At 46.6% G+C, this 14115-nt stretch overlaps 1 protein-coding gene across 3 annotated transcripts in view; it reads left to right on the top strand.

The window, feature by feature from the left end:
* The window catches only part of DAAM1 (dishevelled associated activator of morphogenesis 1), a 161614-nt gene extending 148336 nt beyond the window's left edge, over positions 1–13278 (top strand). For 2 of the 3 annotated variants that reach the window (XM_040411303.1, XM_040411302.1), the window contains exons 20-26: positions 1912–2000; positions 3239–3407; positions 4945–5052; positions 6043–6103; positions 6331–6462; positions 9051–9218; positions 12783–12992. In XM_040411303.1, coding sequence (XP_040267237.1) covers positions 1912–2000; positions 3239–3407; positions 4945–5052; positions 6043–6103; positions 6331–6462; positions 9051–9218; positions 12783–12992 — 937 coding nt within the window. Of the gene's footprint in view, positions 1–1911; positions 2001–3238; positions 3408–4944; positions 5053–6042; positions 6104–6330; positions 6463–9050; positions 9219–12782 lie in introns of all 3 variants that reach the window. The other variant, XM_040411301.1, reaches the window with a different exon arrangement.
* The last annotated feature ends 837 nt before the right edge of the window (positions 13279–14115 follow it).

The following is a 14115-nucleotide window of genomic DNA, read 5'->3' as shown; positions in this document are numbered from 1 at the left end:
GTGTGTGTGTGTGTGTGTGTATGTGTATATATATATATATATATATCTGCTTCAATTACCAATAGGTTGTATGCCGTTTTTACCTGATGAAGGGGAGATAACTCCCCGAAACTTGTTTTATTCTGCTCAATAAATCATCGATAACCTGGATCCTCTGGCTGGTTCCTTGTGCCGAGGGATGTTCTCCTGTTTGTGAGCACATGTTCTGCTAGGGGACACGTCACCACCGGGCCCAGTGATTGGCCAGAGACCAGATGGAGCAGGACCCTTGGCGCTGGAATGGAGCGGTGGGGAGCAGTTGACGTCCTGGGCCCACATAAAGTTGTGATAAAGGGGTTGTCCAGCTTCTAAGTACATTCTCTAAAATGATGTCACCTGAGCAGCCGGTGACGTCGTGATTTCATAGAAAACCAATAGGCGGTACGATGACTATAAAGTGATGTCATCAGTGTCCTGCTCTTCAATCAGAAGTGTCGGTTCAGCCAGTGAACTGAGTCTTCCCTCTCTGTGGGCATCATGGCTGCCATCAGGGCTGTCTGTGATTTCTGCTAGACCTCAGAAAGTCTGAAGAGAAATGTAAAGCAATAAAAATCTGTGCCAGATGGATGGAATTAAACTGGAACTCTGCGTTTACCGCACTCCCAGGTGACTTGCACAGCGGAGATACATAGTGACGCATTGCTTTTCTCAGAACCTCATAGGGAATGTGTAAACCTCGTCTTTTCACAGCTGCAAAACATTTTCTTTTCCTATAATATCTCATTTTGGAAGCCGTTCACGTTGTTTTATCGTCTCCCCACTAGAGAATATTACATTTTCATGTTACTTTGTTTTCACATCTCTGGTTTACAAGTTGGAGATTGTACCGAGCAGAAGAAAGCATTATGGCGGTGCTTACCCACAATTCCAGGAGCTCTGTCAGATCGTAATGCTTATTACTGGTATTAAAGGGCATCTGTCAGCAGATTTGTCCCTATGAAACTGACCTGTTACATGTGCACTTGGCAGCTGAAGGCATCTGTGTTGGTCCCATGTTCATATGTGCCCGCATTGCTGAGAAAAATGATGTTTTAATATATGCAAATGAGCCTCTAGGAGCAACAGGGGCGTTGCCGTTACACCTGGAGGCTCTGCTCTCTCTGCAACTGCTGCCCCCTCTGCACTTCGACAGGACCAGGCAGTGAAAACATCATCACTCCTGTGGAGAGGGCACGGCAGTTGCAGAGAGAGCAGAGCCCCCCCCCGACCATGTGCTCCCTGCACTCTCCCATTTCAGACTATTGTAGAACTACCTAGTCTTGTCCGCAATAAGGAGAAAAATAGGACATGCTCCATCTTTTTTGCAGAGCCGTGGAATAGACACCATGTGCTGTCCACATCTTTTGCATCTCCATAGAAATGGATGGGTCCACCTCCGATCTGCAAAAAAATGCAGATCGGATGCGGACAAAAAATAAGGTGCCTAAAGCAGAAAGTTGAGACTTTCAGACCTAATATGAATGAAATGCATTTTTATGTAATTTATAGGGTGAGAGAATATTTTAGTAGCAGCTGGTCCTGTCATATTCACATACTAACCAAGGACAGGGGCTTTTAATATGTACAATAATTTGTTACCTGCCCCGACGGTCGCTCCTGTGGACATGACAGCCGGCGCCATCACTAAGACAGGAGCAGAACTTGTGTATGTAAGCAGCTTACATGTATATAGTTGAAGAAAAATTAGATCAGTTTTAGTTGGTCACTTAAATGTCAAGTAACAACCATCAGACGACCGATTGCAGCTGATTCCCGTCTTGGAGCGATTTATTTTTTCGGACCTGTTTTTGGCTTTTTCTATATGCAGTCATATATTGGATTTATATCTATGAGAACTTCCTATTCTAACAATTGGATTCTTCATTCTTTTAGGATCAACCATTATCAGGAGCGGCTGCAGTCTCTGTACTTCAAAAAGAAGTTTGCAGAAAGAGTTGCTGAAGTCAAACCAAAGGTGGAAGGTAAGTTGCATTTTTTTTTCTGTCACCAGAGCAGGTCGCTTTAGGTTCTGGCATCTTCAGAGGCAGGTTGTCAGTAGTTTAGATTATGCTAAACGGCTGACAGCACTAGGTAGGGGCTTAGGGGAGCAGTGCAAACATAGTTTGGTGGAGTTTTTATCATCAGGGGTGGTGTGAATATGAAGTTTTATTCTGCCAAGTTCTGCTCCTGCAAGTGCCCAGGAGGCGGGGCTTCATTGTGAAGTGCTCTATGCATTGTGCTCCTCACAGCCCCTCCTCTGTGCTCTGAGCGACAGCCGTAGTGGTCTCCTGGTTGGATGCTATAGCGGTCACTGAGTGGAGGGGCTGGGAAGCAGCTCAATCCAGAGAGCCGTCACAATGAAGCCCTGTCTCCAGTGCACTAGCGAGAGCAGAAACTGGCAGAAGGAAAGTTCATATTCAGACTGCAGTACATTATAAAGAAATCTATAAAGTATGTTTGCCCTGCTTTCTCCGGCCCCTGCCCAGGACAGTCAGCAGTTTTAGACTCTGTAAGTTTCTTAAGTAAAGATGAATTTATGAAATGAAAGGAGTTGTCCAAGAGTTTTTTTTTTACCGAAGGCCCAACCTTAGGATAGATCAGTTATAGCTAACCTCCGGCACTCCAGTTGTGGTGAACTATGACTCCCAGCATGCTCCATTCATTTATATGGAGTTCTGAGAACAGCCAAGCAAGTGTACATCTTGGGAGTTGTAGTCTTACAACAGCTGGAGTGCCGGAGGTTAGCCATCACAGGCATAGATCAATAATGCATGACCAGAAGAGGTATGGCCGCCATTGACCAGCAGGACGAAGGGGTCATGGCAAAGCCGCATTTACTTGGATGGTCTGCACTGCAGTACTAAGCACAGCCGCTGTGCCTGGATAAATGACAGTCCCTTTGTTTCACAGCCACTATCCAATGGACAACGCTGTGCTTGGTGACCTTTGAGGAGGCTGCAGCACTCACAGGAGCGCCACAGCCTCCTCAAACAGCTGATCGGTGGGAGTTGCGCCCTTGCTGATCAGATACTGATGACCTATCCTGAGGATAGGCCTTAAATATCACCCAGACAATCCCTTTACTTCTGTGATAAAACTAGTAATGACCAGGCACCACACATATAAAGGTGTGACTTTGGCACGGACAGATGTACGCCCTACAACACTGTACACTAGGCCCTCTCCTCACCTGATTTGTTCTCCTGTCTCTTGTCCGCAGCCATCCGCTCAGCTTCCAAGGAGGTCTTGCAGAGTAAAAGCTTGAAGCAGCTCTTGGAAGTTGTCCTGGCTTTCGGGAACTACATGAACAAAGGACAGAGGGGAAACGCTTACGGCTTTAAAATCTCCAGTTTAAATAAGATTGCCGATACCAAATCCAGCATTGACAAGTAAGTGGATGCAATTACACCGCGTGTGCTTTAGCTATGCTTGCAAAGAAAACTTCTGGTAGGAATGGGGTACACTACAAGTCTCACACCGCACTGTTAAAGGGGTTGTCCGCTTTTTACTGTTGATGACCTATCCTCAAGATAGGTCATCAATATCAGATTGGCGGGGGTGCTGACTGTCAGACCCCCATCGATCTGATCAATAGTAAAAAGTGGACAACCCCTTTTAAAAAAAAATATATATATATAGTAAAACACCTTGTTTCAGCATCAGCAAACTGGTGCATAATACAAAAGCAGGAGTAGTGGCGGTACTATGCTTCTACATCACCCATCTGGCCCCTAACTGTCACGCATTGATTACCAGCATATATATCAGGTTTTTTTAATAATGAATTACAAATCGCTACCATCCCTTGGTAGATATTTATATAAGGTTAACCATTTTCGGAAGGCATGGGCCTGAGTGTCCTGAGCACCCTGAACCTACTGTATATAAAAGGTGGCCGCCTCCTTGTGGTAGTGGTGCTGCCCCCTACTGCAAGCATGGGTTACTGCTGACACAGCAGATGACATACATTTGTGATCCGTTCAGCTAAAGCGCGGCAGAGTCGGCCTTTCTTTAGATTCCTGCAGGAGGTTCCTGCCCTCACAGGGGGTGTTGTATATACAATCCAGCGTGAGATTTCCACTCATTTCCCCCAAGAGCTGCGGGTTTTTTTATGCTTGCAAAAATGGTTCCCGTGGGGCGGGTATGATGTAATGTTAGGCAGAGGGATGGTCCTGATGACATTCAGCTGTGCAGATCCTGAAGCGTAGAGGATGCACTTATGGATGGATTCCCGTCGTCTTCTGTGTATGGTGTTTGCCTTCCTAGCAGAACTGGACTACATCACTGTTCATGTCTAAATATGAAATAGTCTGTTTCCTTAGGCTATCCTGCCTATACAGATTTGTGTCAGCCATTCTAGACTTAGAATGGTTAGATTCCCCCTTCCTCTGTTAACCCATCATACCCCAATAGGACAAGGGGAAAGAGTGTGTAGAAACCAGACTGCCATTTTATGTCCACCCTATAGCCAGGTAGAAAGTGATGGACAGCCTTTCAGATTTGCTGAGCTATGCTTATGGTAAATGGGCTTTCTGGGACTTAATATTAAATTGGTTGTGGTCCGGCTGTCTGCCCCCCACCTGACAGGAATGGAGCAGCATGTACACTACAAGTCTCACACCGCACTGTTAAAGGGTTTGTCCACTTTTTTTTTTACTGTTGATCTATCCTCAATATCAGACTGATGAGCTCCCTCTAAACACAGCCACTATAGACTGTACGGCGCTGTGCTTAGTAAGCTGTAAGCGCTCCGCTGCGGCCTCTTTAAACAACTGATCGGTGGGTTGCCGGTTGTCACACCTCCACCCGTCAGACACTAACGACCTGTCTTTAAGGATAGGCCCTCTATATTGAACGCCTGGAACACCCCTTTAATTTTTATTGTTGCTATCTTTCCTATACTTGAGCCATATTTTGTCTTTCCAGGAACATCACTCTTTTGCACTATCTGATCACTGTGGTAGAGAAGAAGTATCCTAAGATTCTAAGTCTACACGAGGAGCTGCAGAGCATCTCTGAGGCCGCCAAAGTAAAGTAAGTGATGGTGCAGAAAAGCTTCACGTACGTTCTGCAGATTCAGACGTAAGGAAACAGGACCCACAATGTGGCCCCCGCAGCAGCTGACATAACCCAAGCTGTACAGTTACTAAATATCCCTGACCGCCCAGTAGTGAATTACTATAGCTGACGTATGTTCCAAAGGGTTAGTAAGTGTTTGACCCCTTAATATAAAGTACTGGAAAACCCCTTTAACAGCCTATATCAATATCTAATCGTCGGGGAGCGGTACACCCTGCACCCATGACGATCAACTTTTCTGCAGTATCTCCAGCATCGAAATTACACAGGCCAGTCCATTGTATAGTGGACAGCACTGGTTACCACTCCCATTGAAGTGGATGCGAGCAGCACTGCACGATGGTTGTAGCTGCACAGTTCCAGTGCCAGAGATGCTCTTGAAAATCTCATCAGCAGGGATGTGGGGTGTTGGATCCCTGCTGATTAGATATTGATGGCCAAGTAAATGCGGCTTAGCCATGACCCCTTCATTCTACTGGTCAATGGCGGCCATACCTCCTCTGGTCATGCATTATTGATCTATCCCTATGATGGCTGACCTTCGGCACTCCAGCTGTGGTAAAACTACGACTCCCAAGATGTCCACTTGCTTGGCTGTTCTCGGAACTCCATAGAAATGAATAAGCGCATGCTGGGAGTCAGTTTCAACACCGCTGGAGTGCCGGAGGTTAGCCATCACTGGCCTATCCTGAAGATAAAGATAAAATTACAGGAAAGCCCCTATAGGGTACGGCGACATCTGTTGCCGGCAGAGTAGCGGTGATGCCAAGGAGATGAATGTCCAGCCCTGCACAATGTCAAAGAAAAAGGTCAGACATGTTTCCATACTGCCGTGGTCTCAAACGTCAGCGTGAATGCAGATTACACTACGCAGCTTTACAACACTGACGGCACACCTCCACGTATCGCCCCATCCACATAACCTACGTTTTCCTCCTTCTTTAGTATGACTGAACTGGACAAAGAAATCATCACCTTGAGGAACGGCCTGAAAGCTGTGGAAAGTGTAAGTCGCTCTTTATTACGTGGGGAATGTGTCCATCGCTCGGACCTAGAAATCTGAATAGGAAAGGTTTATATTTGTACTGCGGTCGGACCCCCACTGTTGGACTATCCGTAGTCCACCATCGAGTGGATAGGTCATAAGTTGTTACCAGAATACCCAGACGTCTTGTGCCTCCTACCTTGGTGATGTCTTTGGTTCATAGCCTATTTTCCCCCCCCCCCGTCTAGGAGCTGGAATATCAAAAGTCTCAGCCTCATGTGACGGGTGACAAGTTTGTGTCGGTTGTCAGTCAGTTCATTACCGTGGCTGGCTTCAGCTTCTCAGATGTAGAAGACCACCTTGCAGAATCCAAGGAGCTGGTGAGTACACCGCTATAAAATCCGCACCGCGGGCAGCACTTGTATTGTCTGCGCGGCAGAAGTTTTCAATTTTTCCTAATTTAAACAAGTCTCAACCCAGAGCGGCACAGCCCGTATATCACAGAGCAGACATTACACCAGGAATGCTGCTCTATACTGGCTGACGGTGGGAGATTTAGGGACGCCAGTCAAATTCCTGCACACAGCTTTGGAAAATGAAAGCAAAATCTTCCTCACTTACACAGCTTTTCAAGACTCCTGAATGGCAAATCTACTTTAACTGTGTTTACATGATAAATGCCATTTTCTGACGTGAAAGGGATTCTTCAGGTTTGGGGCTGAAACCGGATATCAGCTCCACTTTATTTATAGATTTTTTTTCTTACTATATATGAGTGGAGCGTCGGAGCATTTCCTTCCTCCCCTTTGTCACGCTGCATTGCGAGCCTGTGTAAAGGTGCAAAGTAGCATAGTACCCACCTCCAAAACAGCCCAGGGCAGCGCTATAGACCACCCATCTGTGCTGGTGACGTCACCGGGCTCACTGCTAGGCCGAAGTCTCCGCTTACCGTAGTGATGCGAAGCAGCTCAAAACAAACGTAGGTTGGCGCTGCGCAATACAGCATGACAAGTGGGAGCATCAGAGCAAGTAAGTGCTCCACTAATATATAGTAAAAGAATCAAGAAGAGCTTATATGCGGGTTTAGCCCTGATCCCGGAGAACCCCTGTAACACAAAGTCCTTACTAATGTATTGTGATTGTCCATATTGCCTTCTATGCTGGCTTGATAAATTTTTCCATCACAATATACCCTGCTGGTTTCCGTAGTTATGACCACCCTGCAATCCAGCAGTGGTGGACATGCTTGCACGATATAGGAAAATGTGCCCACCTATGTGCAGTCCCAGCCAGGGGATCTTCCTATAGTGTGCAAGCACGACCACCGCTGCTGGATTGCATGGTGGTTGTAACCATGGAAACAAACAGTGTATTATAAATGTGATGGAAAAATGAATCAAGCCAGTAAAGGCGGCAATATAGACAATCACAATACATTAGCAAGTGCCTTGTATTAACCTTTGAAAGCAGGAATGGTGGCCATATGAATGGTCTAGGAATGATATTTGGACAGATTAACTGATTCCCCAAAATCAAAAATTTTTAACACCACGGAAATTGGTTTGTTGGCAGCACAGTACTCCGTGTACACAACGATAATAATGCGATTGTTCGTTCACATACAGTTTCATTAACGATCATTATACAGCCACTTGGATTTCTCCATGTCAATGGAACTATACAAGCGCCGACCCACTTACCATATTGTCGATTGGCGCCAGTCACCGGCAGAAAATCTCAGTGTAAATGGGCCCCTAGCTGATTGAAGAGCTTCCTGTTGCTGGGGACCCTCAGCGATTAGCTGTAATCTGTAGGAGGACCCCAGCAGCACCATGGGAGGAGATATACAACATTATATACAGCCCCTTAAAATGAATGCGCTGGTGTCCAGGCTACAGATATTAATGCAAGTAGACACTGTAGAGGATGCGGTGCTGGCACCAGCGCTGAAGCACCAAACAGCTGATCGATCAGGGTGTCGGACCCCTGCCGATCCTGAGGAACAGTCATCGATATCTATAACTTGGACAACCCCATTAATGGTGGCCTTAAAGGAATCCCCCCATTAATGGGGTAGCGCTCGGGTATCTCCGGAACTCCTATAGAAACTAATGCCCTGAATTCATTTCAGGGGGCTCCATGGGGTACGGGGTTCCCATTCTCTCTACCGCTGGGACCCCCACTGATCTAAAAGTTATCCCTTGTCCTGTGGATTGCGGATAACTAAACATAACTGGAATACCCCTTTAAACAGAAAATGTCTGCACCGATTTTGGGACAAAATATCAATTCTAATATCTCCTCACATTTGATGAAAACATCTTCCTGTCACATCCACTGATCTCATTCCCTAACATGCAATTAACTATTTCAATTACAGAGGGGAAGAATGACTTAAGTGCAGTGTTTTTCTTTGTGCTGCTCTTTAAGGGATCGTTTGCCTCTTCTAAATGATATGTTATTTTACGTAAAGCAAGAAAAACACCAATATGGCCCCCAGACACACATTTGGTTTTAATAAAAGGCCATGTGGCCTTAAAAGGATCACAGCCACTTCAAAGTGCTGGGGAGGGCGAGCCCCCTGACTCCTGCGGTGCGGCCCTTGTTTTATGTAGGAGAAGCGTGCCTCCTGCATTCACGGTCACTTCTGAGATAAAAGACCTCTTCACGTGTTATGTGCCGAACGCGTGGGGTGCATGGCCCGTTGTATTGATGTCGATACGGCTGTCGTGTTCTGCAGCTAAATACCTTCTGCCATCTTTAAGGTGAATTCACATGCGGCAGATTTGTTGCAGAAACTTCTGAGACTCGAAATCTGTTTTCCTTAACCTTAGAGGCAAGCACATGGATTTCTGCAAGCCCCAGACGAAAGTCACAGTTGCAGAAAAATATCTACAGTACAAGCTGACGCGTTTTATCCTTCTGCTGAGGATTCACATTACCATTCCTTGCTTTCATATCCTTCTAGTTTACGAAATCGGCCAAACATTTTGGAGAGGAAGGCAAGGTGCAGCCGGATGAGTTCTTTGGGATCTTCGATCAGTTCCTCCAAGCGTTTTCAGAGGCCAAACAGGAAAACGAGAACATGAGGAAGAAGAAGGAAGAGGAAGAACGTCGAACGCGTATAGAGGCACAGGTGAGAGAGAGGGCCTATTTTTTTCTTGCTCAGGGGCCACGCGAACAGAGATATTACCTTTTATAGAACAGTGGTCAGCAACCTCCAGCACTACAATTCCCAGCATGCTTTATTCATTTCTATGAGAGTTCTTAGAAGAGTGGAGCCGGTATGCATGCTGGGAATTGTAGTGTCACAACAGCTGGAGTGCCGAAGGTTGCCTACCCGTGTTATAGAATATATAACGCAACCTAGAAATGTTGACTATTACGATGGAAAATGTTTTTAGAGGAATACTTTCATACATTTGCCACAGAATGGATCTGATTGGGCACCAACACCCCAGTGGTGATGCCCACCAGGACCAATACATAAATCAGCACTGCCTACATCCCTCCCAGACCCCCACCCCCCCTACAGCTCCTAGATTGTACAGACAGGTTGCTAGTGTGATCTTGCACCAAAGTGATGAACCGGACTGCCTGATGTCATGGTCTTATTGGTATCTTTAAGGGGTTAAATTTCCACAGGTTGCCAGGAAAGTCATTTAGGCCCATGGTAGACTTCCTTTTCTACATAGAGACCTGTCCTCAACAAGATGCTTTCCTCAGGCGAGGGGAGCTGCTCCACAACGCTGTGCAGGGGGTCAGCAGCCTCCGACACGCCTACAGCTATCAGGGCATGCTGAGAGTTGTAGTTTTGCAACAGCTGAAAGCCCGCAGTTTGGACATCCCTGCTCTATAGCATGGGTCAGTAACCACCGTCACGCCAGCTGTTGTCAAACTACAACTCCCAGAATGCTCCATTCCCTTCTATGGGAGTTCCTAGAGCAGCTAAACAAATGTGCGTGCTGGGAATTGTAGTTTCACAACCGCTGGAGGTTGCTTACCTATGCTGTAGAGCAGGAATGTGCAACCTGTGGCCCTGCAGGAGTTGCAAAACTACAACTCCCAGCATGCCCTGATAGCTGTAGGCTGACCGGGCATGATGGATGTTGTAGTTTTGCAACAGCTGGAGGGCTGCAGGTTGGACATCCCTGCGGTAGAGGGAATACAAAGCTCAGATTATGGTGTGTCAGATCAGTACCAGATGAGATTTAGAAAATCACATGTAACTGGTGCATACATTTTCTGCTCTGCCTTACGGTGCGGATTTTGATATCCACAGAATGTACCTTCTTTGCAGATTTTATTCATTGCATTGCGTGAGATCTGGGGCAGATTGGGACAGAAACTGCAAGTAAGGGCTCATTTGCACGATCATATTTATGTGTCCGCATTAGTTCGACAATTTTGCAGAATAGATGCTGACCAATTCATTTCAGTGGGGGCCGTGTGCTGTCCGCACCCGTACTTCCGTTCCGCAGAAAAGATAGAGCATTTCCCGTTCTTGTCCCACAATTGTGGTCAAGAATAGGCTTTTCTATCATAGGGCTGGCCATGTGCGTTCTGCAAAACGCATACGGTCATCTGCATGAGCCCTCACACACAGATTTGGGCGAAATACACTAAAATCCATGTCAAACCATTCATGTGGGCAGTTAACCTAAAGCTTCATATACACTGGGGGGCATTTTAAGCCAAATGCACCAGATGTTTGCTTTTGTTATAAGCTGCCTCAGGCACGGACCTGACCTTGTACAGGACGGGGCACGTTCCATGTCAGTCGAGTCTCCCTCCAGATACAGGGTCCAGACCCACAAGCTGACAGGGCATTGAGTAGAGGGCAGAGAATCAACGTCTTCCAGCGTGAAGCGATTGGCGCAATATAAAACTGCTTTTTCAGCCTTGTTCAATGTCCGTCCGTTCCGCAGTGTAATTAACATGATTGATTGAGCTCGAGATCCTACAAGGTGAACGTCAGATGTTCAGAACATCTTTACATAATCACCTCCTGGAAGTCTGAAGAGTCTCTTTCCTCGTAGCAGACGCCATAATGAAATGATTATCTCGCTGCGCGCCTTACGTAGCCCTCAGCTATTATAACAAACCCTGCTGTAAAGTACAGTCCTTACAGTCGGCAGTACAGTCTGTCAGCCATGTTGGGCTATTTATTTCCGTTATTCTGCTCCGTTATGGGAGCAGAAGAGCGAAAATAATGAAATTGCCAGTGCTTTGTCATTCGGCTCCATTCACACTACTGCTAAAATATGGTGCATTAGTACGAGGTCTGCAATTAGTCACCTTCCTACTATAGTGTGCGGATCCATGGACTTACCGAACAGAACACTTACCTGGTGACCTCCTTATCTTCTTAGTTGCAGATTGGCTAATTCTCAGGCTCCTTTTCTGCCATCCAAGATGGCCGCACCGCTGCTCAGACTGCCTGATGCATAGTGCGCTTTAGGTAGTCTAAGACACTTCCTACGTCTCCAGCCCTGCTCTTAGATTGGTCAGCACCGTTCATGTGAGCAGCGCCGGCCAATCAAAGGGCAGCAGCAAGTGTCTTGGGCTACCAAAATGCACAGTATGCATCAGGTAGTCTGAAAAGTGGTGCGGCCATTTTTGGATGGCAGAAGAGGAGCCCTGGAATTCATGGATCTGCAGCTAATAAGATGGAAAGTAGGTCACCAGGTAAGTGTTTTGTTTGTTCCCCTAGATCAGGGATGTTCAACCTGCGGCCCTCCAGCTGTTGTAAAACTACAACTCCCACAATGCCCTGCTGTAGGCTGTTCGGGCATGCTGGGAGTTGTAGTTTTGCAACAGCTGATGGGCCGCAGGTTGAGCATCCCTGCCCTAGATAATATGAATTTTAAAGGATCACTTTAAATGGGTTGTCTCGCCAGCAAACAGATCATTTTGCAAGGGAAAACCACAGCCAGCCAGACTATGCCACTGGTGCCCAACCTGTGGCCCCCCAGCTGTTGTAAAACTACCAACGCCCACCATGCCCTGCTATAGGCTGATGCGCTGTCCGGGTATGCTGGGAGATGTAGTTTTGCAACAACTGGAGGGTGGCAGGTTGAGCATCACTGCCCTATGCCATCATATGCTTTAGGCCTCATGCACACATCCATGTCTGTATTGTGATCCACAAAATACGGGCACCCCTATGTGCATTCCGCATTTTTCTCAATCCTATCACTAGAAATTACTATTCATGTCCACAATATGGACAAGAATAGGAAATGTTCTATATTTTTTGGAACGACAACACACAGATGACATCCACGCGCTGTCCGTATTTTTGCGGAACTGTAGAAATGAATATGCAATCCTCAAAAAAATGCACATCAGAAATATGGTATTAGGCCCTTTCACACGGCCATATTTTCGGTCTGCATCCCATCCGCATTTTTTGTGGCTTGGATGTGGGCCCATTCATTTCAGGGGGGGGGGGGGGGGGGGGGGGGCCGTAAAAAAATGCGGACACACACACACACAAAAAAAAGAGAACATGGCCTGTTCTCAGTTTTGTGGACAAGAATAGGCATTGTTACAATGGGGCCCACAAAAAGTGGGGCATGCACACAGTCTGTATCCGTATTTTGCGGACCACGAAACTGGACCCTTATAGAAACAGTCGGGACTGACCCTTTTCCTTTCTAGCGGTGCACATTATAAATAAAGCCTCTTCTTATTTCAGCTGAAGGAACAGCGAGAGCGGGAGCGCAAGGCCAAAAAGGCAAAGGAAAACGGAGAGGAAGAGGGGGAGTTCGATGACCTGGTCTCGGCCCTGAGATCCGGTGAAGTTTTCGATAAGGACATTTCTAAACTTAAGAGGAACCGTAAACGCATTACCAGCCAGACGACAGACAGCAGCCGGGAGAGACCCGTGACCAAGCTCAATTACTAAGCCCCTTGATGTGGAGTACCTACCTGCACTGTCAGTGACACTGCCTGGACACTGGAGGGAGACTCTGTACATATGTACGTAATGTAAAGTTCTGCGTGTGCCTCTGTACCGGCGTACAGCATTTTGTACACATGCACGCATACATGTATATAGTTTGTAGCTGGGAGGATTCCACGCACATGTTGAATATGTGATTTATTGCAGTATTATGTATATCTGTGTACAGAGCACACGTATACATACCCGCTGTGTAGAGGGGTGGTTTTTGTTTTTTATCAAAAAAAAAAATACTTTTTAAGTGCAAAAGCACAACTGCATTCTGCCAGATTACAAGTGCATTCCTAAAATACATGATCCTGTTGATAGAGGACCCGTCACCTCTCCTGACACGCCTTTTATACCAAATCCGTATATTCCTTACAGCAACAACATCCTTTCTTGCAATTCTACATTGTGCCGTTCCTCTGTTGTTCATCTTGGAAATGTATGAGTGAGTGGTACCATTGCCCACTTGTGCTGTTACGCAGCGTGGCACTCACTAATCAGACTGTGTCCAGTAGTGGTTGTCAAATTAGTAGTACGAATCAAATTCGTTCAGAAATCAGCGTTCTGGAGCAGCGAGGGGTTGGTCAAGAGACCCTTCCCCCCCATTTTGCGCCTGCGTTGTTGCTCAGAGTAGCGGCGCAAGCGCTGAGGATCTGCTGCTACCTGAGCAGCACAGATGCAGACTGTGCATGCGCCGCTCCACTTCCAGGTGTGCCCAGACATCAAGCGGTGTATGCGCTGCTCAGGTAGCAGCACCAGATTCACTGCGCTACCCACTACTCAGAGCAACGAGATTGACGGGTGAGATGTCCGACTGTGAATTGAGGGGGAAGCCCCTTGAGCAGCGGATTTCTGAAGGAAATTGATTTAAACAAATCCATCAGCACAATTCAGCTGTGCATTTCCAGGAGGAATTATAGAGGAATGGCACTAAAAGTTCTCAGAAAAGATGCTGCAAAATCGTTATTTCATGGGAAATACATGAGGGGACAAAGGTCCTCTTTATTATAGGGACTGTGTGATAGTTCCACCGGGGGACAGCGGTCATCATGTCACTGAGGCATCACTGTGGTTAGAC

Source organism: Bufo bufo, chromosome 11, assembly GCF_905171765.1.
Source record: "Bufo bufo chromosome 11, aBufBuf1.1, whole genome shotgun sequence".
Lineage (NCBI taxonomy): Eukaryota > Metazoa > Chordata > Amphibia > Anura > Bufonidae > Bufo > Bufo bufo.
Note: the sequence above shows the minus strand (reverse complement) of the source record. Positions and strands in the feature narration are given on the sequence as shown.